Raw genomic sequence first — 26,192 nt, 5'->3', positions numbered from 1 at the left:
AACTGCGAGAGCGTTGAGCGTGGAGGGAAGCTGAACAAGGGCCATGCAGCGCAGGGTCCCCCCCTGGTCGGGGTCCTTGCCCACTCCTCTTAGCTGGGGTCCTGGTGAGTCTCAGCACGTACTGTCCCCTGCGCCCCTTCGCCAAGACATTTTAGAAACACACGTTAATAAGAACCAAAGAACCAGTTAACCGATCATGTGTCAAATGCCTGCTCTGCCTCCGACTTTGTGCTGGACCCTCCAAACATGGGCAGGTACGATAGAAAGGAAACTCAGGGGACAAAGGGAACTTGCGAATGGAGGACACGTAAGGAGTTCCTGAAATGTCCCCTAGCATCAGGGTGACTGGAAAGAGAGATCGATCTGGGGGTCCTCGTGCACCACAAGCCGAATCTGAAGATTTGGATAAATGCTTCTAGTGAAAAAAAAAAAAAAAAAAAAAAAAGAAAGAAAAAGGAAGACTGAGTAGCTGTGTGACCTCGAAACTTCACATAAACTTTCCGAATCTGAGTTTCCTCTTCTGTGAAATGAGGTTTCATGAGGTAAGCTCCAGTTCTAAGAAGAGATGCCGTAAATCTAAGCATCTAGGAGATGTACAAATAAGGCCATAGCTCCATGTGAGACAGAAGATTCATAGGAATCTTCTATCTGCTCAGGTCACGGTTATTGGTAGGTGGGTGCTTCACAGGAGGTCATTTCTTGGTACACGCTTTCCAGGCAGCCGCTGACCAAGTCTAACGTGAGGAGTTCCTGAGATGCCTGCCTCCTTCCCCTGCTCTGCTCCTTCCTCCCTCCTCCTCCTCTCTTTCCAACACCTTCCTCCTTCGTCCGTCAGCAATTCATTCCTTTAGCGGGGAGGCAGGTCCTTTGGAAAACAGGCAAATACCTTTGGATGGGGAGAATGCTTTTCTTTCCATCATTAAGCCTAGGATGAGGATTGGTCTTGAAATCTGTCTCTCGCACAGAAGATCCTCTCTTTCTGAGCCTTCAAGGTCACGAGCAGACACCCGCGCGCCATCCCCACGGCGCCTTAGCCCCTCGCCACGGAAGCTTGGCGCTCGCTGATGCGGCCCCACGTTGGACACAGGAGCCTCCGAGACTCTGCTGTGTCGGAGCGCTTTCTCAAGGAGAGCGAGGAGCAGCGTGGAGTCCAGGGGGCTTTTAGGCAAGGAAGAAAAAAGAATTGTTGAAAGGCAGCAAAAGATAAGCTTCTTCTGCCCCACCCAGTCTTGCGACTTTGTTGCTTTGATCCCCAAGTTCTATTTTGTTTTATTTTTTTAAAATTTACTTTCAATTTTTTCCTGAGTTCTAGTTTAGATTTTGCAACATAAGGAGAACCCTTGTCTACGTCCTTATGTGTGTAGTGTGTCTTTGATTATCCGAATCAACAGATATTAATAACTATTATCTGCGGATAATTGAAGTCTTAATATTGTGCCAGGGACTGTGGAAAGCACTTTTTACGTGAATTAATTCATTTACGGCTCACCAAGGCCTCATGGTAGGAATTATTATTGTCCCCATTTTACAGAGGAGGAAAATGCGGCCCAAGGAGATGAAGTAAGAACCTCGCCCAGGGTGACACAGCACAGATAAGTGGCCACTGGAGTCTGACTCAAGGGCTGACTGTCCCTGGCTCGTGGAGCAGCTCTGCGGTGGGGTGAGGGCCGCGGGGGCTGGAGTGGGGCTGGCTCTCGGTCTGTGCTGGCTTGTATGATCTTGAGCAAGTCGCTTAACTTCTCTGAACCCCTGTCTCCTTGAAAGGAAGGTAAAGTACGCCAGGCTCTCGGGAGAGACTCGGGCCTTGACAAATGGCAGACGTTGCCGCCGGAACAGAGGGGCTTGGAAGGGTGAGTCGGTGGCAGAACTGACGAGTAACCCAGATCCTCTAACTGTACTGCCAGTGCTTCCTGCATGAGGTCACAGGGCCAGGGAGCTAACGAGGATGCTGGGACGCCCCACTTTCACAGGCCTTGGGCTGCTCTGAGATGAAAAGACAGAGCTTGGAGAGGGGATCACGGCCTTCCTCCATGTTTCTCCAACATCCATTTGTTCTCTTTTCCTGGATTATTCCCATGAGTGTACAAGCTCCCATATTATAATAGCCCTCCCTTGACCCCACATCCATGCCAGCCGTGGTCCTATTTCTCTGCTCCACTTTGCAGCCGAGGTCTGAGTCTTACCGCTCCAAGGGCGCTTCCAGCCTGGGAAGGGCCATGAGGGATGTTTAGCAGCGTCTCAGCTGGAACGTGCCCTGGCTCACTCTGAGGTTCACGTGAGTTTGGGCATACTTGAGAGGAAGGAGGGTCAAGGGCCCTTGAGGGAACGAGCTCATCCCTGGGGGCAGGAGTAAAGCCCCTGGGCCTGCAGAAGTTGGGGCAGTGGGAGTAGACGCTGTGTTAAGACGGGCCTTGGCCCCTGGACTCTGGCCTGTGGACGAGTGTTAGGGAGATGGGGCCAGGGGTGACCACGGAAAAAGCTGGGAGATTTTGGCATTGCATGGAACACGCTCAGGGTGACTGGCTCCATCCCATTCCAGGTGGCCAGGCTGGAATTGGCAGAGTGGTGAAGGCCAGCTTGGCAAGAAGGCCCAGTAGCCTCAAGGGGCAGGTGGGAAGAAGGTCCAGAGAGGTTGGTCCCTGAGGTGCTGAATCACAGCTTGCTTACTGGGTGTGCGTACACAGATGGTAAACAAAGAAAGAGCTCAGGAAGAAGAAAGGAAGTCAGATTTCCACCCCTGCCGGGAGTGTGGGAGAGCATTATTTCCCCACACACCACACTTCCTCCTTCTTGTAGGTCTATTTCCCTGGCCCCTTGGTTTCCTCCTGCGTCTTGGCCTTCTCTCCTGTCTCTTTGGTCGGCTCCTCTTCCTCTTTCAGTCCTTTATTTATTTATTGTGGTGAGGAAGATTCACCCTGAGCTAGCATCTGTTGCCGGTCTTCCTCTATTTTTTTTTTGTGGAATACCGCCACAGCGTGGCTTGATGAGCGGTGTGTGGGTCGGCACCTGGGATCCAAACCAGAGAACCCCAGGCCGCTGAAGTGGAGCGCAGGAACTTAACCGCTATGCCACCGGGCTGGGCCCCCTCTTTCAGTCCTTTAAATGCTGACATTCTTCCAGATCCCATTCGGCTCTCTTTTCTGCCCTTTCCCTATTACCTGCTTTCCCTAGGTGATGTTGTCTCCTCCCGTGGCTTTAATGATCTGCCATCTCTGTGAGAATGACCTCCTACTTGTACCCTCACCTAAGTCCAAAATGAAAGCCAGCATCTTCTCCCCCTAACCTGCTTCCTTCAAGCTCTTTGTTCAAGCTGAAGAATCCTTGAAGGACTGAAGAACCCCTTTGGACTCCCTTCCTCTTTCTCATTGCCCCAGCCCATCTGATTGATAACCAAGTCCCGCTGGTTCGCTCTTAAAGATCCCTTAAACTCACCCCCTTACCTCCACCCCATTGTCATGCCTTGGCCCAGACCCTCACCATTTCTGCTCCAGCCTCCTAACTGGACTCCTGCCTTGAGCGTCGGCCCCTTTCCGTCACTGTAGTTAGGAACTCACTTGGACTTCGTATCAGGATTGCTATGTATAAAGTGTAGCCCCGATGACTACTTCCATGAAGTTGGAACAAAATGAAAGGTTTCAATAAATGTTGATAGCTAACATTTATCGAGAGCTTACCGTGCTCTATCCCTGGGCCAGGTGCTTTATGTGCATTAACTGGCGAATCTAATCCTTAAAACTACCCCAGGAGGCTGATTCTAGAATTAGCCCGTTTCGCAGAGCAGGAACCTGAGGCTCAAGAGTTTGGCTAGAGTCGGGATGTGCGTGCAGGGATCCGGCCCCTGGGCTACACCCTCCTCCACGCGGCTAAGGTGCCTCAAGGTCCAGCTCGATACCTTCCTTCCCATCCTTCCCTGTTCATGGTTGCTACTTAAATGATGCCTCGTTTCACCACCTTTTGGTAGGGTTCTTTTAACACGTCCTTTATGTTCATGTTTTTAGGTAAAACATCTCTCTGTGTCCTACAAAAACAGTGTTTGGAATTTCAACTTCCCCATTTTCTTGCTAACTTTGGTACAATAAAAAAATGTAACCTTTTCTAATCTGCTGGATAAAAAAAGTGACTCGAAGAGGAATAAGTTCTAGAACTCTGCTGTACAATATAGCGCCTAGAATTAGCAATGGGGTGTTGGGCACTTCAAAATTTGTTAAAAGGGTAGATCTCATGTTAAGTGTTCTTGTCCCAAAAAGCAAAAAACAAACAAACAAAAAAATAGAAATAAAGGGACATAGGAAACTTTTGGAGGTGACGGATATGTTTATTACCTTGATGCTGGTCGTGGTATCATGGGTGTCTTCAAAGGTCCAAATTCATCAAATTGTGTACATTAAATAGCTCAAGTTTTTTCTGCATGTCAGTTACACCTCAATACAGCTGTTAAAAAGTCTAAAAACCCCTCTCTGGTGGGTGTAAGGCTTCTTGGCATTAAAAGCTCAGACAAGAATCTCTCATGTCAACGTTTGCCACTAAACCCGCTCCACATGTTTCCCTGCTTTGCACAATAAAGGACTAAAGGAAGGAGTAACTTTAGGACTACTCTCTGGGTCTCTATTTTCATTTTTTGTCCCCTTTGAATCTTTATCTACAGGTACTAGAAGAAAAAGGTCACGGGCACAGTCTTACAAGTCCTGCTGTCAGTCCGATGAGAATTAGGTTCCCTAGCGACGTGAGAGGAAGCTTCCATATTATATGTGTATGCCCTAAGTTGAATTACCAGAATCTTCCCGTAAACAGAAGGGTCTTGTGCATCCCTGACCCTGGTCCCTGGGAGCTACGGTGACACTGAGACCCTTGAGCCTTCCAGAAGCTCCCTGGGAGTCTGCACAGGCATTTTCGGCAGTTGTTGGACCCTTGGGCAGGCGTGGAGGTAGGCAGGAGGCAGCAGAGGTGTCCACGGGGCCGTGGTCAGCTGTGCATCTAGTGTAGTCAATCTCTCAGCATAATGCTGGACATCCAGGAAAGTCCCTAGCAATGCTGGCTGGTATTACTACTGTAGTGGAACAGAGAAAAAACTTGGACGCACCACCCACTGGGAATCAAGAGTCTGACCCAACCTCCGGGTTGGCTTGGAGCCGAGCCAGCTTTGTTAGGAAGCTGGCCCTGCTGTTTATGGTCAGGGGAACATGGCTGACCTCAGACTTCATAAGGCTCTGTTGGGAAATCAGTGGTGTGTCTTCTCCGGGAAGGTGCCTTGCGCATGTCTCTGAAGTTGCTGGGGGCGGGGCTCCGAGCTGGGGCAGTGATCTCGGCTCCCCCCACATCCCTCTCCCCATCCCCACGTCTGCTCCTCCTTGGGCAGGTGGAATGGCCAGGAGAAGGCTCCAATGCAAGACCACCTTGCTTTTAGCAAGGGGCTCAGCAGGAGTTGGGGGGTCTTAGCGACTGGAAGTGGACATGGAGAGAGAGAGAGGAAGTAGGATACATACCTGTAAGGGAAAGAATCACCCTCACGAACAATTCTAATTCCATAAGGGCGTTTCTTACCTCCAGTGTGGGGGGCTCTGCCACCATGGCTTCTGGGTCAGTGGGTTTTAAAATTGAGTCTTGATCAGACTCTTCTGGGCTCCAGATCCTCAGGATCCACCCTCAGCTACTCAGATTCAGTAGGACTAGGACCCCTCACCTTACCCTAACCTTGACCTGCGGTGGGGAATTGGACGCCTTTGGTTTGTTCCTCTAGATCCACCCTCTGCCTCTGTCTCCCCTGCTTTGTGCCCTGGGATGCTGACCTACGTGGACTGCCTCGGTGGCTCCCCCGTCCTCTGGTTTCTGAGCCCAGCCATTGGGAACCCTGGTAGGGCATCAGCGGGCAGAGGCTTCAGGTCAGGGCACGAATTCCCCCAGCTGTCCCTGCTGGCTGCTGGGGTCGGCTCCTGTCAGGCGGCCCCCTCATGCAGCTTTCTCTCTGGGCTCCTGGCCTGGCTCCCTCCCCTCGCCCCTTAGGCCTAGGGACAGTAACAGCTCCCAACAGTGACTGGTCTGGGGTACCGCACTGCTGCTGGTTACGTTCCCCAAACTTCTTCTCCGACTTTCGTTAAAGGTCCCTTTACTCAATTCTCATGAACTTGATAAAGCTCTCTCCTTGCCCAGCTCCAGTGTCCACGTGGCTCCTGCCAGGACCCCGTCCACTCGGGGGTTGTCTCCAAAGCTGCATTTTAAGCAAGGAGCCTATTTGAAACATGAGCACGTCTAGAAGTGCTGCTCCAGGGCCTTTCATGCTTCCGAGTTCTTTTTTGGCCCCTTACTACTTAACTCACTTGAGACTGAGGTGTTTTTCAAAAAGCAATTTTATCAGGAAATAAAGAAAAAAGAAAAGAAAAGACTAATACGTTTCAATGAGAAAATATAAAGGCATAGACACGGGCATATCCACAAAGCCCAGCCTCCCTGTCCATAAGGAGGCCTATACCGTGCCGGCCTGGCAGGCCCCATGTACAGACCATCAGGCCTTAGTTTCCTCATTTCTGGAAAAACCCTGGGCCGTCCCGGTGGCACAGAAGTTAAGTGCACATGTTCCCCTTTGGCAGCCCGGGGTTCGCCAGTTTGGATCCCGGGTGCGGACATGGCACTGCTCGGCAAGCCATGCTGTGGCAGGCATCCCACATATAAAGTAGCGGAAGGTGGGCATGGATGTTAGCTCAGGGCCAGTTTTCCTCAGCAAAAAGAGGAGGATTGGCAGCAGTTAGCTCAGGGTTAATCTTCCTCAAAAAAAAAAAAAAAAAAAAGAGAAAAATCCTACCCCAACCAATAAATTGAAATGATCCAAAACTGTGTGAATTAATCACGAATATTACTCCATCCTCAAAGTCTCTTTAACAGTAACTCCTATTAAAAGCTTGGTGTGTATCCTCCCAGGTCTTTTTCTGAACATTTATAAACCCATATATATTCTAATGTTTTTTACACAAACAGATAAGCCATTTGCTACACATGCTGATCTACTTTCCTTTTTCATTCAACATTGTTTCTTGAAGATCTTTCTAAGTCCGTTCATATAACTACCTCTTTTTTTTTTGATTCTTTTTTTAACAGCTCTATTGAGATATAATTTACTTACTATAAAATTTACCTGTTTTAAGTGTACGATCCAGTGATTCTTAGTAAGTTTATGGAGTTGTATGACTATAACCACAATCCAGATTTAGAATACCTCCATCAGCCCTACAAGACCCCTCGCGCCCGTCTGCAGTGGCTCCCTGCTCCCAGCCCCAGCCCTGGGCACCACTCATCTGCTTTGTGTCTATAGATTTGCCTTTTCTGGACATCTTCTGTCAATGGAATCACACGATGTATGGTCTTCTGTTCTGGCTCCTTCCACTTGGCATCGTGTTTTTCACCTGCGTTTAAACCACTGCATTCAATGCATCCCATGGTGCGCACGCACCTTCATGGTTTATTTCCCTAGCGATGAACATTCAGGTTGTTTCTAAGCTTTGGCTTTTATAAATAGTGCTGTGACGAACATCCTGTACACATTTGTCCCCCTGTGTGGGTATTTCTACCGGGTAGATTTCTAGAAGTGTAATTCCTGGATCAGAGCGTGTGTGCGCTGAAACAGATAAGATTAATTGCCTTCTCTAAACATTGTACCTATTTACTCTCCTAATAGTGGATGAGAAAACTGTCTTCTAATCTGGTGGATTCTGACCCAAAACTATAGGATGTAGACGCCTCTGCTTGACTCCTGGCAGTGGCTCCTCCAAACGACTGGAGTTGTCCCTTTGTTCTTCTGATAACTTTCTTCATAGTTTTCCCCTTATTTTAATGACTAAAAGCATTTTTATTGTGACTAGTGCGTAGACTACAGATTGTAGAAAACTTGTGTTTATAGCAGAAAGTATCACAGTGCAATGGATCACAGGTATCTGTAATCTGGGGAAAGAAAGAGAATGTTATCAGGACCCTCAAAAGCCCCAACGAGCTCCTCCTTGATGGGTTGAAACCGCGAATAAAGAAACCGCGATTAACATCATCCAAACTTTTGCGGTAACCATCCCTTTTCTTTAGAGTCTGCACTTATGTTTGTGCGAGAGATTCGTCCTGACCAATTGAGTGCAGCTGGAACTCTGTCTCCCCAGATTCCTTTCCTGGCGTAGGCCCAGGTTGGCGTTGGCCGGAAGAGACTTTGGGTGAGATCTGGAAGGCCGAGTGAGCAGAAGCTGCCGTCTCCTTATGCTCCGGATGGTCAGCGCAGGGCACCAGACGCTGTTACACGCCCTCGCTACCTGCCAGCTCCTCTGGTTGGCGGGGGCCAGCACCTGGGCCCGCAGCCCCTCCTGCTCCCGAGCCAGGTGTGTGCCGACCTTCGTGATGCCGGCTCATCTTCGCCAGCAGGCCATCCGGCCCCGTGTTGAACTTGGAGGCCGTGAGACCAGCACAGGTTTCAGTCTGTCCTCGCAGGTTCCAGCTTGTCCTCACTCTTCTCCGCTTTTTTAAAAAATATTATTTTATTGGGATCATATTGACTTACAACATGGTGTAAATTTTAGGTGTATGTTATTATATATCAGTTTCTGCAACGTGCTCACCACCAATAGTCTAGTTTCCATTCATCACCATACATATGCGGCTCTTTACCCCTTTTGCCCTCCCCTCACCTCCTTCCACTCTGGTAACCATGTGTTTGTTTATCTTCCACATATTGGTGAAATCATACAGTATTTGTCTTTCTCTGTCTGACTTATTTTGCTCAGCATAATACCCTCAAGGTCTATCCATGTTGTCACAAATGGCATGATTTTGTCTTTTTTTATGGCTGGGTTGTATTCCATTGTGTATAAATACCACTTCTTCTTTATCCATTCATTCCTTCTTGGGCACTGGGGTTGCTTCTAAGTCTTGGCTATTGTGAATAAAGCTGAGATATGCATATATCTTTTGGGCGTGTGTGTGTGTGTGTGTGTGTGTGAGGAAGATTAGCCCTGAGCTAACATCTGCTGTCAATCCTCCTTTTTTTGCTGAGGAAGATTGGCCCTGAGCTAACATCTGTGCCCATCTTCCTCTACTTTATATGTGGGACCCCTGCCGCAGCATGCCTTGATGAGTGGTGCGTAGGTCCACACCCGGGATCCAAACCGGCGAACCCTGGGCCGCCGAAGTGGAATGTGAGAACTTAACGGCTGCGCCACCAGGCCGGCCCTTGCAGATATCTTTTTGAATTAGTGATTTCATGTTCTTTGGACAAATACCCAGTAGTATTCTCCGCTTCGTGTGCATCTTTCCTTCTCCCCTGTCTGCCCTGCCACTTTCAGGACCCAGCAGCAGCAGCGAAGACCACAGCCTGCCCTAGACTATTCAACCAGCTCCCACAATTGCATCCAGTACAATCCCTGTAAGGAGTTGCTCCTCCTAGTGGCCCTGCTTTCTAATTGGACTTGGTGTGGTAGAGCATGTGTCTCAACAGAGGGTGTAGTTTTGCCTGTCTTTGCACTTTGTGTTGGACTCCGATCGTCTCATTGACTGTGCTGCCTGCCGGCTCAGAATAGGGTGGCCCATCTGAGGCTGCTCGCCCATGGCCTGCGCCCCTGAGCCTCAGCTGCCCTTCCTGCTGTCAGATGACTGACACGTGGACACCCCCAGCACCAGGCACGGCTGAGTCTAGGTGCTGAGGAGTAGACGGGCCCGACCCCTGAGAGAGGAATGCTCTGAGAAGTTCAAATATATATTTTCCCGTCTATTTCTAAGGTGCCTGAAATGTCACCATTAGAAAAGCAAGTATCTGAAAGAACAAACCGAACTAGGAATTTTTACACCAGCTCTGCCTCTGTCCAGCCACGAGGTTTTGGTCCAGTTGCTCTGCTTGGGCCTCAGTTTCCTCATTTACATGTTGAAGCGTCGGCCTGGGGGGTCTCTAGGCCTCTCTGGCTCGCCTATGCATGGGGGTGCGGTTCTCTATGTGGGTCTATGTGCAACGAGTTTCAACGTGACATGCGAACTGGGGTCCTTCTTCGTATCGCCCAAGAGAGACTGGAAGCTGTCCCCACCTAGCGAACAAAGAGAGGTCATCCTGCAGAGACCAGGGAGGGGCTGTGGTGGAGGAAGACGGCATAAACTCGGCGGACAGAGACAACACAGGTGGTGTTACGTAAGTCAAAGAACATGCAAGAGGGGCTGGTGCAGACTGAGCAGGCAGATCCAGGCAGAAAGGTGCTGGGTCCTGACACAGGGCGACTCGGGCCTGGAAACATCGGAGGGAGGAGAGAAATCAACAGCTCAAAGACAGGCCCCGGATTTGCCCCGTCTTAGTGACGGCTTGACTAGAAGATTGTTTGTGCCAAGACTGTCTTTATGAGACAGAAAGAGAGAGCGAGAGAGAGAGAGGAATAACTACTAACAGAGTTCACGTAAGAACAGCTCAGGGTGTGCCTCCTTGCTTCTGGCTTCATTGCAGCCTCTCATTTCCCTTGGAGAAGAATGTTTCCTTTAGTCCTTGTTCAAGGAAGAAAGCGCAGCGTCCCAGACCCAGCGTGAGACTTGGTCTGTCTCCTCCCCCCATGGTCCTCTCCTCTCAGGAGCTGTCTGGTCCTTCCACTGCCCAGTCAGGACACCACTGCGCCCTCTGGCAACTCGGGAGTCTGGTCAATACATGTTCCCTCGCCTTTCCCTCCTGCTGAATCAGAAGCTGTTCTGAAGGCTCGGCCGGAGCAGCACAGTCTTCCTGGAGCCTGGGCTCAGCGCCGCGTCTGGCACAGAAGCAGCACGGAACAGGGATTATTGTTGCTGAATTAATCCTACTTGCTGGATGCAAAAGGAAAAGCACTAGCATGAGCTGGGAGTGGTCGGTACCTGCCCCCTTGAGCGCTCTGGCTCGGAGGTTTGGCCTGCCCTGCAGGAGACGCCTCTTTCACAGCCGCGGCTGCCATCTTCTTGATTCCGTGGTCAGACAGCTGTTAACACGAAGGGGATCGGAACCTGGGGGAAGTTGGAGGACTGTGAAGTTCAGTTCCCCGTTCTCTCTTCTTTCCTTAGGAGGTTGCTCAGGGTCAAGCCCTGTGACCAGGAGCTCTGCAAGGTAAGGCCCTGTCTGCTTTGGTCACTGTGAAATCCCAGAGCCCTGGAGCAGTTAACACTCCACAAGTACTGTTGAAGGAGTGAGTCAAGTCCTTTGTTTTGTCTGGGTGACATATTATAAATCATTTCCCCGCTCTGCACGGCTGCCCTTTGTCAAACCCTGAACGATGGGCGTGTGTGTGTATTGGGTGGGAGAGGGGAGCGACGAAGGGAGGTGTGTACTGGGAGCTGCTGGTTGAGCTCAGCAGAGCTCTCTGACTTCCTGCTACCCAGTCTGGCTGCTTTGGTGGACTTGACGCTTCTAAATCCACCCTTGACACTCTTTTTTTGGCTGGGAAAGAGTCGCCCTGAGCTAACACCTGTTGCCAATCTTCCTCTGTTTTTTTCCTCCCCAAAGCCCCAGTACGTAGTTGTATATTGTGTTGTAAGTCCTTCTAGTTTTTCTACATGAGCAGTCGCCACAGCATGGCTACTGACAGACGAGTGGTGCAGTTCCACGAAGGATTAGAACCCCAACCGCTGAAGCAGAGGGCACCGAACTTTAACCGCTAGGCCATCAGGGCTGGCACACCCTTGACGCTCTTGACTACCGTTCCACCCAAGGACATGAGAGGCACTAGATGGTCCCAGGACACATTCCCTTCCATGATGCATGTTCAGCAGCCAGAGGCTTGGGCTGGGGATGAAGGAGGCAGAAAAGCCAGCCATATTCTCTATTTCCATCCTTCTCTCTGTGGACCCAACAACAGCAAAGGCATGGCTTGACTGTAAAGCCCCTCTCTCAGGACCTCTGCTCACCCTTGCCCGAGATCTGTGTAGCAGTTCAAATGCAAGTAATGGAACACCCACCTAGAAGTGGTTTATACAAAAAAGCATTTAATTGTCTCTCTTAACAAGAAGTTACAGGTAGGTGGTTCCAGGGTTGATTCAGTGGTTAAAGTTCACCTTTTTGGAACTAGGATTTTGCTTCCAATTGTGGTAAAATATATATACAACATAAAATTTACCATTTTAACCATTTGAAAGTGTATCATTTAGTGGCATTAAGTACATTCACATTGTTGTGCGACTATCACCACTGTCCAGCTCGAGAACATTCTCACTACTCTGAACTGAATTGTGTACCCATTAAACAACAACTCCCCATTTTCTCCTCCCCCCAATCTCTGGTAACCACTGTTTCACTTTCTTCTCTTTGAATCCAACTGTTCTAGTTACCTGTGTAAGTGGAATCAAACAATATAAGTGACTGGCTTGTTTCACTTAGCATGACGTTTTCAAGGTTCATCCAGTTGTAGCATACGTCAGAATCTCATTCCTCTTTAGGAGTGAATGATATTCCATTGTATGGACATGCCGCATTTTGTTTCTCCATTCATCTGTGGATGGACGTTTAGATTGTCTCCACCTCTCGGCTGTTGTCAATAATGCTGCTGTGAACTCCGACAAATATCTGTTTGAGTCTCTGCTTTCAGTTCTTTTGCTTACACATCTAGAATGGAAATTGCTGATCATATGGTAACTCTATGTTTAATTTTTTGAGGAAGCGCCAGGCTGTCGTGCACGGTGGCTGCACCATCTTACATTTGCACCAGCCTTGTACAAGGGTTCCAGTTCCTTGATATCCTTGTCAACACTTGTTATTTTCTTTTTCTTTTTCTGATAATAATCATCCTAATGGATGTGAAGTGGGACCTCATTATGGTTTTGATTTGCATTTCTGTAATTATTAGTGGTGGGCTATTTGTATATGTTCTTTGGAGAAAGAATTTTTGAAGAGAAATCCATTTTTGAATTGGATTGTTTTTTAATTTTTTTTTCTGTTGACTTGTAAGAATTCTTTATATATTCTGGACATTAACCCCTTATAAGACACATGATTGGCAAATATTTTCTCCCATTCTGTGGTTTGCCTTTTCACTCTGTTAATAGTGTCCATTCATGCACAGAAGTTTTTAACTTTGATGAAGTCCAATTTATCTATTTTTCCTTTTGTTGCCTATGCCTTTGTGTCATATCCAAGAAATCATTGCCAAATTCAATGTCATGAAGATTTCTCCCTATGTTTTCTTCTAAGAGATTCATAGTTTTAGCTCACATGTTTAGGTGTTTGATCCATTTTGAGTTAATTTTGTATATGGTGTAAAGAAAGGGACCAATTTCATTCTTTTGCATATGAGCATCTACTTTTCCCAGCACCATTTGTTGCAAGACTATCCTTTCCCCATTGAATAATCTTGGCACCCTTATTGAAAATCATTTGACCCTTTATGCTTAGGTTTAGTTCCAGGCTCTTTCTTCTCAGGTTCTTTTGATCCTCTGGCTCCATCAGTCTAAGGATGTTGGGCTTTTTGCCCCATTGTCACAAAGTGGCTGCCTCAGCTCCACATATCATACTCTATAACCATATTCAAAGGCAAGGACCAGGGATATATGTGTGTGTGTGTCTCTCTCTTTTTAATCAGGAATATTTCTCAGGAGTCCCCTAGCCCCAGCAGGCTTCCTCTTAAGCAATGGTGCGTTGAAGCCAGTTTGTATCTGCTTAGGAAAGCAGATTATTACATTCTCTAGAATTTTGTGAGCTGATTGCTAAACACCACCACCCTTCAAATGGCCATGGTGGCAGCATTTAAACCAGGGAACTTGGCGAACGCTGCAGGTCACGACATTTTCCCCAGAAGTGGAGTTGACCAGCACACTGTTAGTCAGAACGGGGTGATACGGCCACTCCTAGCTTAATGGGGTTTTGGAAAGTGAGCATCTGTCATTCTCGGCCTCTCTCAAGGGAGCTGGACCACGCGAGCAGGCGGCAAAGGGAGAGCTGGGGAGGCACTGATGGTGTCGCCACTGATGGCTCCCAGTGGCAGGAAGGTTTTGTAGTCACTTGAAAGAACGTCTTTCAAATGTCCCGGAAGACAGAGTGCTGTGGGCTCAGCAGACGGGCGGACAGAGCTCTGGCAGCAGACACAGCAATTCTGGCAGGGCTGGGGCACCAGGGCAGGCTTTCCAAGCCACACAGCGGGCACCCGGGAAGCACGTGGCCTCGGAACTTCCTGTAGCCACGATGGCGGCTCCTTGACCCGGAGACTGTGAGCAGCCAGCGGCCGTGAGGCTTGGAATGGGATGCTGAGGGGAAGGGAGGAGCCCTGAGGGGCTGCCACAGGGGCGGGGCGCCCTAGAGCGTGATAGAAGTGTTCCCTGAAGAAGAGCCCACAAAGGAAGGCCTGCTGTCCTTGGCCAAGAACTCCTTGCTGACCAGGCCGTGGATGGCCATGATCCTGAGCAGTCCGTGGCGAAACTTCTGGCCAATGAAGGCGTAGATGAGGGGATTGAGGCAGCTGTGGAAGAAGCCCAGAATCTCGGTGGCGTCCAGGGCCCGGTTAATGTCATTGCGACGCACACAGGTCTCCTGGATGACCTGGAGCCTCATGAGGGTGTCTGAGACCAGGACCAGGTTGTAGGGCAGCCAGCAGAGCAGGAAGACGAGCACGACAGCAAAGATGACCCGCATGGCCCGGTGCTTCTGCCCCATGTGGGCCTGAAACAGCGTGCGCAGGGTGAGACCGTAGCAGAACAGCATGACCAGCAGTGGCACGAGGAAGCCGAAGGTCTGGGGCAGGACCCGCATCACCATCCGCCATTTTGTTGTGTTGGCGCCCATGTCCTCGTAGCAGACTGGGCCAGAATAGGGCGGGTAGATGGCCTTTCGGAAGAGGAAGACGGGCAGGGCCAGGATGAAGGACAGGATCCAGATGCCCAAGCATATGAACTTGACCCAGTGCCGCTTCTGGGTCAGTGTGCGTGTGGCGTGGACGATGGCCAGGTAGCGGTCCACGCTGATGCAGGCCAGCAGTAGGATACCGCTGTAGAAGTTGACTTCCTTCAGGAGCGAGACCAGCTTGCACAGGACTGTGCCAAAGGTCCAGCCCTTTGCCTTGGAGGCGGCCCAGATAGGCAAGGTCAAGGCAAAGAGCAGGTCGGCTATGGCCAGGTTCAGCAGGTAGACATCAGTGACAGAGCGGCTGACCCGGGTGTATAAGACGACCAGCATCACCAGGGAGTTTCCCAGCAGGCTCAGCAGGAAGACCAGGGCGTAGATGACGACCAGGGCATATGTGTTCATTTCCAGAGTTTCTGGCCGGCATGGGGCCGAGTCCGGTAGAATATAGGGCAGGTCAGTGTTGTAACTGTAATTGCTGAACTCTTCATCATAGTAATTCGCAAAGTTAAATTCTCCCATACTGGAGGCGAACTTAAATCCTGGCCTAGAGAAGAGAGATGAGTGTTACTGTAGAATAACATCTCCCCAGCTTCTAGCCTGTCTGCCAATGAACCTCTCTGTGCTGGCTTGTACACTACCTGGAAGGAACTGTCGCTTCCGGAAGTGGTGGGGGCTCTATGGTTATAAGACACATTTAGGATAAATGGTACATTTCAAAAAAGAGTATGGGTCCCTTCAAAGTCAGACAGGTTCTTAGCATTATCCATGGCATCGCCATCACCCCAAACAGTGTTGAAACTTCTCTTCGGATAATCCCTACAGAACGTGTTGTCTAGATCTCTCATTGGAGAGCATCTCTCATTGTTGAGGCTGAATTTAATGTCCGAAACACGAGGTACCATTCAGTTCTCAATCTGGGGCATTAAGCCCGCAATCTCATTGGAGCCCCAGAAAAAGATCCAGGTTTGACTATAAAGCTGAGAGATGAATCCCTTTGTCCACCTTTCTGAAAGTTATTTGAAAAGGAGAGTTCTGGAAAACAAGTTTGAGCCACGGCAGCGTGCAGTCTCAGGATGCAGGAGCCCTGCTCTGGGAGTATTTGTGTGGTTCGAAAAAATATATTAAAAATTCTAAGCAGGTGGCTGACGGACTCATTGTCCAAGTGGGTGGCAATATAACAGATTATCTTGGAGTTCTGGGCAGCCCCATTCTGCTGTGCAGCGGGGAGCAGAGCATATGGGGGAAGGGCAGCAGGGGGCAGAAGAGACAGGTGGAGACACACTATTCTTGTTTTGGTGGCTTTTCAGTCCTGGTGGGGCCCCTTCCTGTCCTGCCAGTGCCTGCCTTCAGCCATCCCTGACTCCTCAGCAGCCCTAGACCAACCTCAGGTAAACCCACCTCTCGTTAGCTCTGCCCTTGTTGCAGGGGGAAGCTTCTAGGGGAAGCTGCAGCCACTCTGAAATATTACCCTTATTTTCAAAGAGGAAGTAAACTAAAGTAAACCAGCTACTGAATTAGCTTTCTTTTGAACCACAGACCATATCAAGCCAGTTCTTTTTTTTTCCAGGGGTCCATCATTATATTTCAATTCCTGTGTAGATTACATCATGTTCACCACCCAAAGACTAGTTACAATCCATCACCACACACACATGCCTAATCGCCCCCAGGCATTTCTTTATAACAAGGTATGACCATCCTTTGACCACAGCCAAGTCTGTAACCCACCTCAAAGTGAAACCCGGTGTTCAAGAAAAAAACGTAGAGTTAAAAGTCTCAGGAATTCCTTTACATTCACTAGAGTGATCATAATAAAAAGAGATGGGCAATAATGATGTTGATGAGGATGTGGAGAAATTGGACCCCTCATACATTGCTGGTGGGAATGTAAAATGGTGCAGCTGCCTTGGAAAACAGTTTGGCAGTTGGTCAAAAAGTTAAACGCAGAGTTATCATATGACCCATCAATCCCAGTCCTAGCTGTGTACCCAAGAGAACTGAAAACGTCCTTCCTCACAAAAACTTGTACATGAATGTTCACAGCAGCTTGATAGCCAAAAAGTGGGTCCAATCCAAAGGCACATCAACTGAGGATAAACGCAGGGTGGTGCACACACACGATGGAATCTTTCTCAGCGCAAAAAGGAGTGGAGTCTGACACACACTGCAACACGGACAATCCTTGAAAACATTATTCCACATGACAAAAAGCCAGACACAGTGGGCTTCACACTGTATGATTCCATGTATGTGAAACGTCCAGAATGGGCAAATAGGTCAAGAGAGAAAGTAGACTGGGATTGGCAGGTGCTGGGGGGCGGGCAGATGCTAATGAGCACAGGCTGTCTTCCGGGGTGATGAAAATGTCCTGGAATTCACCAGTAGCGATGGTTGTACAACTTTGTGTGTATACTAAACACCGCTGAGTTGTGCACCATAAATGCGTGCCTTTCATGGTGTGTGAATTATCTCTCAATTTACAAAAAGACTAACTAGAGGTATATAGCCTGGCAAAGCAAATACAAGTATTAAAACAACAACACCACCAACAGCAAAAGTCCTAGGAAGCTTTTCCTATTAGCAGGAGAAAGTCTGTTACTGTCAATCATGTGTAGCAGAGAATGGTTTAAGAGAAACTGGAAAAATAATGCCCTTTTCCTCTAGAGTGATAGACCTCATAGGCTTTGCCTTCCTGGGAAGGTATTCCTTTCTTCCCTAACTGAATGGGGGCTGCATAAATCGCCTTCTCAGCACAGGGAGAACACAGATAAAGCAGGCTCCATCAGTCCATGAACCTAGGAAGATGCGATGATGAGGAGGGTGGGGCCCTGTCTGGCCAGGAGGATGGGGTGGTGGTGGGAGAGGCAGATAGTAGAGCTGGCTCAGCCAGTGTTGTCAGCAAGACCTGCTGGAAGTCACTGGCTCTGTAGTCCCACGGTCACGAGCAAGTTTGTTCAGAGGCCCAGGGTTATGTTCAATGAAGTCAGGTGGTCACCTCTGCCAGCAGATGATCAGGGATGCTCTTAAGGGAACAAATGACCTAAGAGAAGACCCACCTTTGAGAGTGGGTGCAAAGCATGACAGGTGCAGAGAGTTTGAGCCCGTGGAAAGCAGAAGCCACATTCCTGAGCAGCAGCTGTGAGAGGGCAAGGCTGGGGCAGCCACAGAAACTGCCCCAGCAGCCAAGCGTGTTTCACAGGGAAGTCCTGCTGCTGGGTAATCAGTGTTCGGCTGTGCTGAGGGCGAGTGTGCACTCCCTGGCAGGAAGGATCAGCTTCAGGGTCCAGCAGGCAACCATGCCAGTCAGGACAGAAGGCAGAGAACTCAGGAAAGAGAACCAGGCCCGGGCAATGACCGCCCGCCACTGGTGGGAGAATGTTTTGTTGTTGTTTTTTAATTTACCAGTCTCTGGAGAGGATGTTCTGACAGTTAAAGGGAGAAACTAAGGGAAGAGAGATGACATATCTGAGATCTGCTTTGTGCCTCGCAGCTCCATCATCTCCCTCGATCGTTACACGTGGATATGATTAGCCTGTGAGAGGATAGGCACAGAGAGGCTCAGAAACCAGCCTGTGGTCACACAGCCTATGAATGCTGCATCCAGGATTCCAGCTAAGTGTGAATGGCTCCATGAACTATTTTCAGTCTACAGACCTGCTTCTTAAGAAAAAACACACCTCAGCTTTTGACTTTTAGCTCAGAGGAGGCCAAGGTGCAACTTTCTTCAATTGTCTTGAATCCAGGTTCTTCTGACACCATCTACCTCCACCATGTCACCTAAGTCCAATCCCAATGAGATCAAAGTCTTATACTTGAGGTGCACAGGGTGGGGTGGGGGGAGTTGGTTCCATGTCTGCCCTGCCCCCCAAGATTGGCCCCCTGGGTCTGTCTCCATAAAGGCTGGTGATGACATCGCCAAGCAACTGGTGATTGGAAGGGTCTGAGGGTTACAGTGAAACTGACCATTCAGAAGAGACAGGCCCAGAACGAGGTGGTACCTTCTGCCTCTGTTCCGATCATCAAAGGGCTCAAGGAAGCGCCAAGAGACAGAAAGAAGCAGAAAAACACTAAGCACAGTGGAAACCACTTTTGATGAGACTGTCAACATTGCCTGACAGACGCAGCACCCATCTATACCTAGAGAACTCTCTGGAACCAGTAAAGAGATCCTAGGACTGCCCAGTCTGTGGGCTGCCATGTTGACGGCTGCCACCCTCATGACATCATAGATGACATCGACAGTGACGCAGTGAATGCCCAGCTAGTCAGGAACTACAAAGGAAAATGTTTCAATACAGGATCATTTGACACCAAAAAGAAAAATAATCACACTTCATATATTAAATATATTTGTAAGCTAAGTTCTGGAGCTATCATAAAGTCAAGCTGTATATAGTTCACTTCTGTTATTTGATGTTTTGTGCATTGCTTTCTTTGCTATTCTTTTGCCCCAGAATTAAAGAGACAGACCTTGCAGGAACACCCTTGAACGTGCTGACGCTTACCGACCACCCAGTCATGTTCTCGATAACCAAGCAGGAGGTTCCCTCAATGAGCAAAGCTGCCAGCCCCTTAATGACTCATGGCAGTTCAGAAACTTCATAGACTGGATGACTCTAATTTATTTCATGAAAATGCTGTAGTATGGGGACATTTATAAGATCCCAAACATTTAAGGCAATCTTTTTGAACAACAACGACAAAAAATTCAAACCATCATTTTAACGCAATTCCAGTATCCTTTCTCTCTATAAATGTAATCAGCACATAATTGCAGTTAACACAATGCAATAGGGGACTCCGCAGTGTGTGGCAGTCCCCAGCCCCAGTCCTGGCCCAAGCGGAGAGAGATGGCCGGGTGGGGAAGGGAAGGAGGCGGGCGGAGAGGCGCCCTAAGTGGTTGTTGAAGGAGAGCGTAGGGAAGAGAGGCAGAGGGTCTCTTTTGGGGGTGAGGGGGGCCTAATGAGAGAGAATGAAGAGACTGAGGGTGTGGGCGAGGCCCACCCAGGTGAGGGGATAGATGCTGGGATTAACGGAGGCTGGGGGTCAAGGGGCACAGAGAACAGAGTGGTGCTGGGCGAGGGGAGGGCTGGGCATTCCAAGACTTACCAGGACTCTGGGCTCTTCACCTGTAGGCCGCCTCCAGGAGGGCAGAGCTGCCTGACTGAGAGGGCGCGGCGCTGAGAGCTCGGCGGAGGAAGTGAGCGTGGATTAGATTGCCCAATGCTGGGGTGGAGCCCCCGAGGGTGCCAGACGCTTTTGATTAATTTGAATAATTAATTCCCAGGTCAGCTCTTTGACGCCAGTCGTTTTAGGGACTGGTGGAGTTCATATTGGAAAAGGACCTGTGGCGTTTTCTAACCAATCTTTCCATTGCACAGATGAGGAAACCAAGGCCCCCACAAAGGAAGCGGTTTGCCCAGGAGCACACAGATTCCTCTCATCGTTGCCCCATCTCAGCAGCCTCTTCCAGCAACCTGTCTGACTCTCCCACCCCCCAGCTGCCCCGGCTTCTCCGTGCTTACTATCCAGACGCTCTGCTTCTCTTGAGCATCTCTCACATCTCCTAGGTGAACAGCTGATTAAGACAACCGGGATGGAACCTAAGCTTTGGGCAAGTCTGGAAGCTTCTGTCCGAGGACATAACGCCTCCTGTCTCCACCCACCCACCCACCCCGGGAACCCTTAAGGAGCCCCACAGATTCCTTCTCGAAGCCACATCTCTTTGAGAAACCCCACACCTGCATGGGAGCCCCATTCCACCTCTCCTTGTCTTTTGTTTCACTCCCCAGCCATCTGCTCTGACCACGAGGCCCTCTTAGGGCACTGTTCATTCTCAGCTGATTCACTCGGGGGTGGGTCTGCAGGAACTACCACCCCCAAGACGATCCAGTTTGGAAAGAAAGCCTTTTGGTAAAAGTGAAGATCCCACCCAAGTTCAAACACATTTTTGAGAACAGAGTTGAATGACACTAAGAACCTACTTTGTCCCATTTACTATTGATTACCATTGAAAGGATGAACACAGGCAGAGCAGGGGACACGAGTCCCCCCTCCCTCCCCAGCTCTCACCCAGCGAACAACGCCTGATGCCCTGCTCTACTCCTCACCTTAGCCTCCTGCATCTGGCACCCCCTGCCCCATGGAGCGCTCACAGCCCACGCAGACGCACCGAACTGCCTTCCCCAGGGGAAGAACCTTTGACTCCAACTGTTCAGCAAATGTCATCTGTGTCAACCCCTCTCTTCCTCATGCTGGAGAAGAATGCGAGGACTCCTGGCCAGGGGATGCTAAAACCGGAGGCTCATTACACACAGAGAGCGGTGGATGGGAGCAGCGGTTAAGAACTTTTGCAAGCTGAGCAACTCTGGGCAAGTGACCTTTTTTTCTGAGTCTCAGTTTACTCATCTGTAAACTGAGGTGGATGACGGAATCTAACCCATGGGGTGGTGCCGAGTTGAAATGAGGGATTACCCGTAAAGCACTTAAGACACGTGAAGTGCAATGTCGGCGTTTATTTTCATGATCATTACGGCTGCAATAGTTGATCAGCTAACAGCAGATGCCTCCCCACTGCATCCCCCAGCAAGGGAGGGCAGCGGACCTGCCTGCAGGCTGACTTTCATCTTAACTTGCTCTGACCTGGATAGCAACAGTCATGTTGGCTGTGATGGGGAGTGTCGACCAGGGTCGAGCTTCCAGGAAAAATACTTTCCAGAATTCGTAGCGTTAATCCTTACAACAACCCATGAAGTAGGCACTTTCTAAATGAGGAAACTAAGACTCTGGGAGTTAAGCAACTTACCTAGAGTGACGCAGATGAGCTGGGTTTTGAGAGTTTTTTTCACCTGACCTCAAATCCTGCATTCTGCCCACTGCAACATGGGACCGGATCCCAGACTCAGGTTTCCGAGCTCTGTTAGGTGCCTGTCTATCCCAGACAACTGAACAAGGTGTAGAAAGGAGAGCCCAGACCTGACATTTTCCAACTAGCCCACTTCTTTATCTTCAGTTTGATTTTGCTTCCACTGAGCCCACCGGAGGCGGATGGATGCAGGCGCGAATAAAGAAGCAGCATCCAGTCCTGGCTCTGCCGTTATTGGTCAGAGCGAGTGTGGACCAGGCTTTTCTCTCTGGGCCTTGGATAGTGAGATCGCTACTTACATTTAAGTGAATGAACATAAAATAAAAAATACAGCTCCTCGGTCATACTGGCCCCATTCCAAGGGCTCCACAGCCACAGGGGACTAGGGCCTGCCGTACTGGACAGTGCAGGTACCAAACACTGCCATCACCGCAGGAAGTTCTCCTGCACTGTGCCGTCTGGGCGGAGACAGTCATCTTTAGCTCCGGCCTCTGCAGTTCGTCACCTCAGTTCTCAGGGGACTCAGAGGAGGAGACTGGAGCTTCCAAGTTCTTTCCATCAGAATATGCCCGCCCCCAGCCCGCAGAGCAAACAGCTCACCTACCTGCTTTTGCTTGACAGCTGCTGGTGTGACTGGAGCAGCCACTGATACCTCCGCTGTGACTCAGGGTGTGGTGGCAGTCAGGGCTGTTGGACAGGAAAAAAGTGAAGCAGCCTCTGTGGAGAAACTTCTGACTTGGAGCTGCTGAGGGGGAAATCCAGGAGGCCCACCAGGGGAGGTGTTCCCACAGAGGAGCAGGGAGATCTGTCCTGAGACTCTGACTCCAGGCCAAGGCTCCGCCTGGCGACTCTACCGTGGGTGTTGGGGATTTTCACGCCTTCCTGTCTAATGGCTTCTGGAGGAGCCTGCCGGTCTGAAGGTGGAAGTTGGCCTAGTCCACCTCTGCCTCTGAGCCTTTTGAATCTGCACCTCCTTCTTGACGAGGAAGATGCAGGCAACCCCAGTGCCCGCCGACAGACTTGCCTGAATTCGCGTGCACGCTTTCTTCCTTCCTTCTAGGGTCTGCGTGAGAAGTGTCTCTCCTCTTTCTGGTGGGTTCCTGCACGTGGCTCTGGGGCCCACTGCCTCTCACATCCTTGAGGATCCTGCCTTCTGGCCCCCTGCCCCTCAAACATCTCCTTCTTTCAACTTGCTTGCCTTTCTCTCCCTCCCTCCGTTCCACCCGCTTTCGCTACTGCTCTCCCGTGCTTTCTTTTTCACAGGCAAACTTCTTGAGAAAGCAGAGAACAGCTGCTGTCCCCACTTCACCACCTCTTCTCTGCTTAACCCACTGCAACTGGCTTCCTTCCCATGTTCTGCTGAAACAGCTTTTGCCAAGGTTACCCATGACCTCTGGGTTGCTAAACCCAATAAACCCTTTCTTAAATAGAACTGCTTTAATCTAAAAATAAAGCATGCATATTGTAGAGGACGTAGGTGATACAAAAGCATATAAAGCAAAACATGACAGATTCCCTCTCGTCCCTCTGTTCACCCATATCTGGTGTACATCTTTCCAGACTTTTCCCACGCATACACACCCATGCATCACCTAACAATGGGGACACTTTCTGAGAAACGCATTGTTAGGCTATTTTGTCATTGTGTGAACATCATAGAGCGTACTGAAGGGGAACAAAATTTGCCACCCCAAAATGTGTCTTCTTAACATAAGGATTATTTTAGGCTGATTATTTTTAAGAAACAAAAGACTCAGAAAGTCTTCCTCAGTGCTTCCTCCTTAACTGCCTAAAAGAATTCAGACAAAAACCTTTTCTCCGGAATTGACCTGTCACCTTAGCATCGTGAACTGGGTGGTGGACGGGGAGGAACATAGACAAGCCTGTTGGTTGGGCTCCCCTCTGTGTTCTTCTGTTTCTGTGCGGCCAAACACTTGTTTTCCAAATGTTTGCTCCTTTTCACCTGCCTGTGAATTGCCTGCCTTCCCATTAAAGAATCTGACTCTCCCCACACCCAACATCCTCTTTTGTCTTTAGCTGAGCGTGGTATTTAAGGTCAGGGCTTCGGGCATTTTGGTGAGTTACTCAGTTTTCCTGGGTTTCTCCCATATATCACGTTATTAAACTTTTGTTTGTTTTTCTCTTGTTAATGTGTCTCATGTCAATTTAATCCTTAGACCAGCCAGAAGAACCTACAAGGTTAGAGGAAAACGTCTTCCTCTCCACAGCACTTGCACAAACCTGGATGGTACAGCCTGCCACACGCCTATGCTAGATGGTACCCATCTTATGGGAATACCATCATATATGCAGTTTGTCCTTCACAGAAACATTGTTAGGAGACACATGACTGTCAGACATGTTTTCCTTCCTTAATAAAAATGATATTTAACTAGTTATATTGTTCCGCACTTTACCAAATATCATAGACCTATTCCACATCAGTACACATAGATCCATCTCACTTTTTTCAGGGGCGACATAGTGGTCCATGGTAGGATGTATCATGATTTGTTTGGTAATTACCTTATAGATGAATATTTAGGTTCTTGCCATGAGCATCTTTGGGTGTAGGTCTTTGGGAACTTGGATGAGTGTTTTTGTAGCTTCAGTGTGATTTTGCTGGGCCGTATCTGTGGATGTTTAAATTTTGATAAATACTACCACATTGCCCTCCAAAAGGGCTGTACCAGTTTACTCTCCCATCATCAGTTTAGGAAAGGGCCTGTGACCCTACATACTCGTACTCTCTCATATTTGTCTAATATGTTAAAATACTTTCTCCCAGCCTGCGCTATGCTTTGTAACTTTATTTGTGGTGAAGTGGTTGCTGTTCAAATCTTACCTTATCGGATCTCTGCATCAGTTAATCCCACTGACTCCGTTCTCTTCTGGGTCACATTTACTGCTTTACTTTTCAATTCATTCCTCAACTATGGTGGTTCCTTGAGGGTCTGCCTGGGTCCTCTTCTCTACCTGCTCTCCCTAGGCCAGCCCACCAGCCTCCTGGGCTTCAGCCTCCACTCAAATGTGCCAGTGTCTCCTACACCCATGGTTCCCAACTTCTCTCCCAAGCTCAAACTCTTACATGCAATTACCTCCTGAGCTCCCCCCTGAAGTCCCACAGATGTCACCAACTCAACGTGGAGGAAATTGGTCTCATGGAATATTCCTGACGCACGCATTCTTCCTCCCAAGCATCTTCCATTCCGGTCCTCTGTCCCAGCTGGAAACGGGCACACCTCTCATGCTCTCCTTGCTCTTCCTCTCCACAGAGACTATCTCCTTAACCTCCCTCTAGGGTCTCTCCTCCTCCTCCCCTTCACTGACAGGGACAGGCAACACTCCACTGTCTCTCTCCTAAACTGCTGGAATGGCCATGTGATAGCTGTGGAGTCCGGAGCTGGGCTGTCTGAGTTAGGATCCCAGCAATGTCACTTACTGGTTGTAGACTTTTGGGCAAGTTTAGTCACACTGGGTCTCAGTTTCGGCATCTGTAAACGTCTGTATTATAAGCACTAAGAATGGAGCTCGGCCCTGTCGACAGCTACTGCCGCTGCTCGACTCCTATTCTCGGTGCTCTCTGCCTCACGCCTTGCCCTCCTCAATCCACCCTCTATTCTGCTCCCACACCCATCTTCCTACAGGGTGAACCGGGTCATGCCCTTTTCCTCTTACAACCCTTCAAGGACCCCCGTCGCCCTCAGACAGAATCAAACTCCTGACCGGGGCTCCTGGTGGCCCTGTGTACTTCTCCAGCCTCATTTCAGGCTGTGTGGAGAGGCCGGAGCTGGTACTGAATTAACAGTATGCAGATTATGATCTGCTGAATGAGGGCACACAAGCCACGAACTCGGGGTCAGCCAGCAGCTCCCTCGTCATCTGAGCTCCCACTTTGGGGAACTGAAACCCATGGGGTCATTTTGATCGATTAAATACACCCACCCAAAGGAAGCAGAGTCACAAGATTTATTATTTTCAGATCCCAGAAGAGGGTGGGGGGTGCAATGAGACAGGGGAAGGGTAGTCCTCCCTCTCAGTTCGGGCAGCAGGAGACGGAGTGAGCAGCCAGCCTCTACTACATAGAAGGTGGTTGGGACAGTCACTAATCCTTTGTGGGCTCAATTCTAAGTGGCTGTTTTTTTTTTTTAATTAAAAAAATTTTTTTTGAGGAAGATTAGCCCTGAGCTAACATCTGCTGCCAGTCCCCCTCTTTTTGCTGACGAAGACTGGCCCTCAGCTAACATCCGTGCCCATTTTCCTCCACCTTATATGTGGGACGCCTACCACAGCATTGCTTGCCAAGCAGTGCCATGTCCACACCCAGGATCCAAACCGACGAACCCCAGGCCGCCAAAGCGGAACATACAAACTTAACTGCTGTGCCAGCAGGCCCGTAAGTGGCTATTTTTTTTTTTTTTGAGGAAGATTAGCCCTGAGCTAACATTGGCCACCAATCCTCCTCTTTTTGCTGAGGAAGACTGGCCTTGAGCTGACATCCATGCCCATCTTCCTCTACTTTATACGTGGGACGCCTGC

General features: G+C 49.4%; 1 protein-coding gene, 1 long non-coding RNA gene and 1 pseudogene across 3 annotated transcripts; 2 read left to right on the top strand and 1 right to left on the bottom strand.

The window, feature by feature from the left end:
• The first annotated feature begins 9,485 nt into the window (after positions 1-9,485).
• On the top strand, positions 9,486-23,803 carry LOC138924732 (uncharacterized). Its single transcript, XR_011439836.1, has 2 exons — positions 9,486-11,068; positions 20,170-23,803. It is a non-coding gene; the product is annotated as an uncharacterized lncRNA (long non-coding RNA).
• CXCR2 (C-X-C motif chemokine receptor 2) lies at positions 11,924-22,992 on the bottom strand. Of its 2 annotated transcripts, none has more exons than XM_005610608.4 (2): positions 22,258-22,992; positions 11,924-15,332 (listed from the first exon to the last, which is right to left on the bottom strand). In XM_005610608.4, the coding sequence occupies exon 2, from the start codon at positions 15,305-15,307 to the stop codon at positions 14,243-14,245; it is 1,065 nt and encodes a 354-aa protein (XP_005610665.1). In that variant the 5' UTR covers positions 15,308-15,332; positions 22,258-22,992; the 3' UTR covers positions 11,924-14,242. The 2 variants fall into 2 exon arrangements, with proteins under 2 accessions (XP_005610665.1, XP_005610663.1); XM_005610606.4 differs by lacking the exon at positions 22,258-22,992 and adding an exon at positions 19,898-20,591.
• Positions 18,423-19,307, top strand: LOC138924731 (large ribosomal subunit protein uL11-like; annotated as a pseudogene).
• Positions 23,804-26,192: the final 2,389 nt, after the last annotated feature.

This window comes from Equus caballus, chromosome 6 (assembly GCF_041296265.1).
Source record: "Equus caballus isolate H_3958 breed thoroughbred chromosome 6, TB-T2T, whole genome shotgun sequence".
Classification (NCBI taxonomy): domain Eukaryota; kingdom Metazoa; phylum Chordata; class Mammalia; order Perissodactyla; family Equidae; genus Equus; species Equus caballus.
The sequence above is the reverse complement of the archived record's forward strand: the minus strand, read 5'-3'. Positions and strand labels throughout refer to the sequence as shown.

Excerpts from the sequence above, each read along its gene's own strand:
- CXCR2 (XM_005610608.4), bottom strand. The coding sequence starts at position 15,307 with ATGGGAGAATTTAACTTTGCGAATTACTATGATGAAGAGTTCAGCAAT.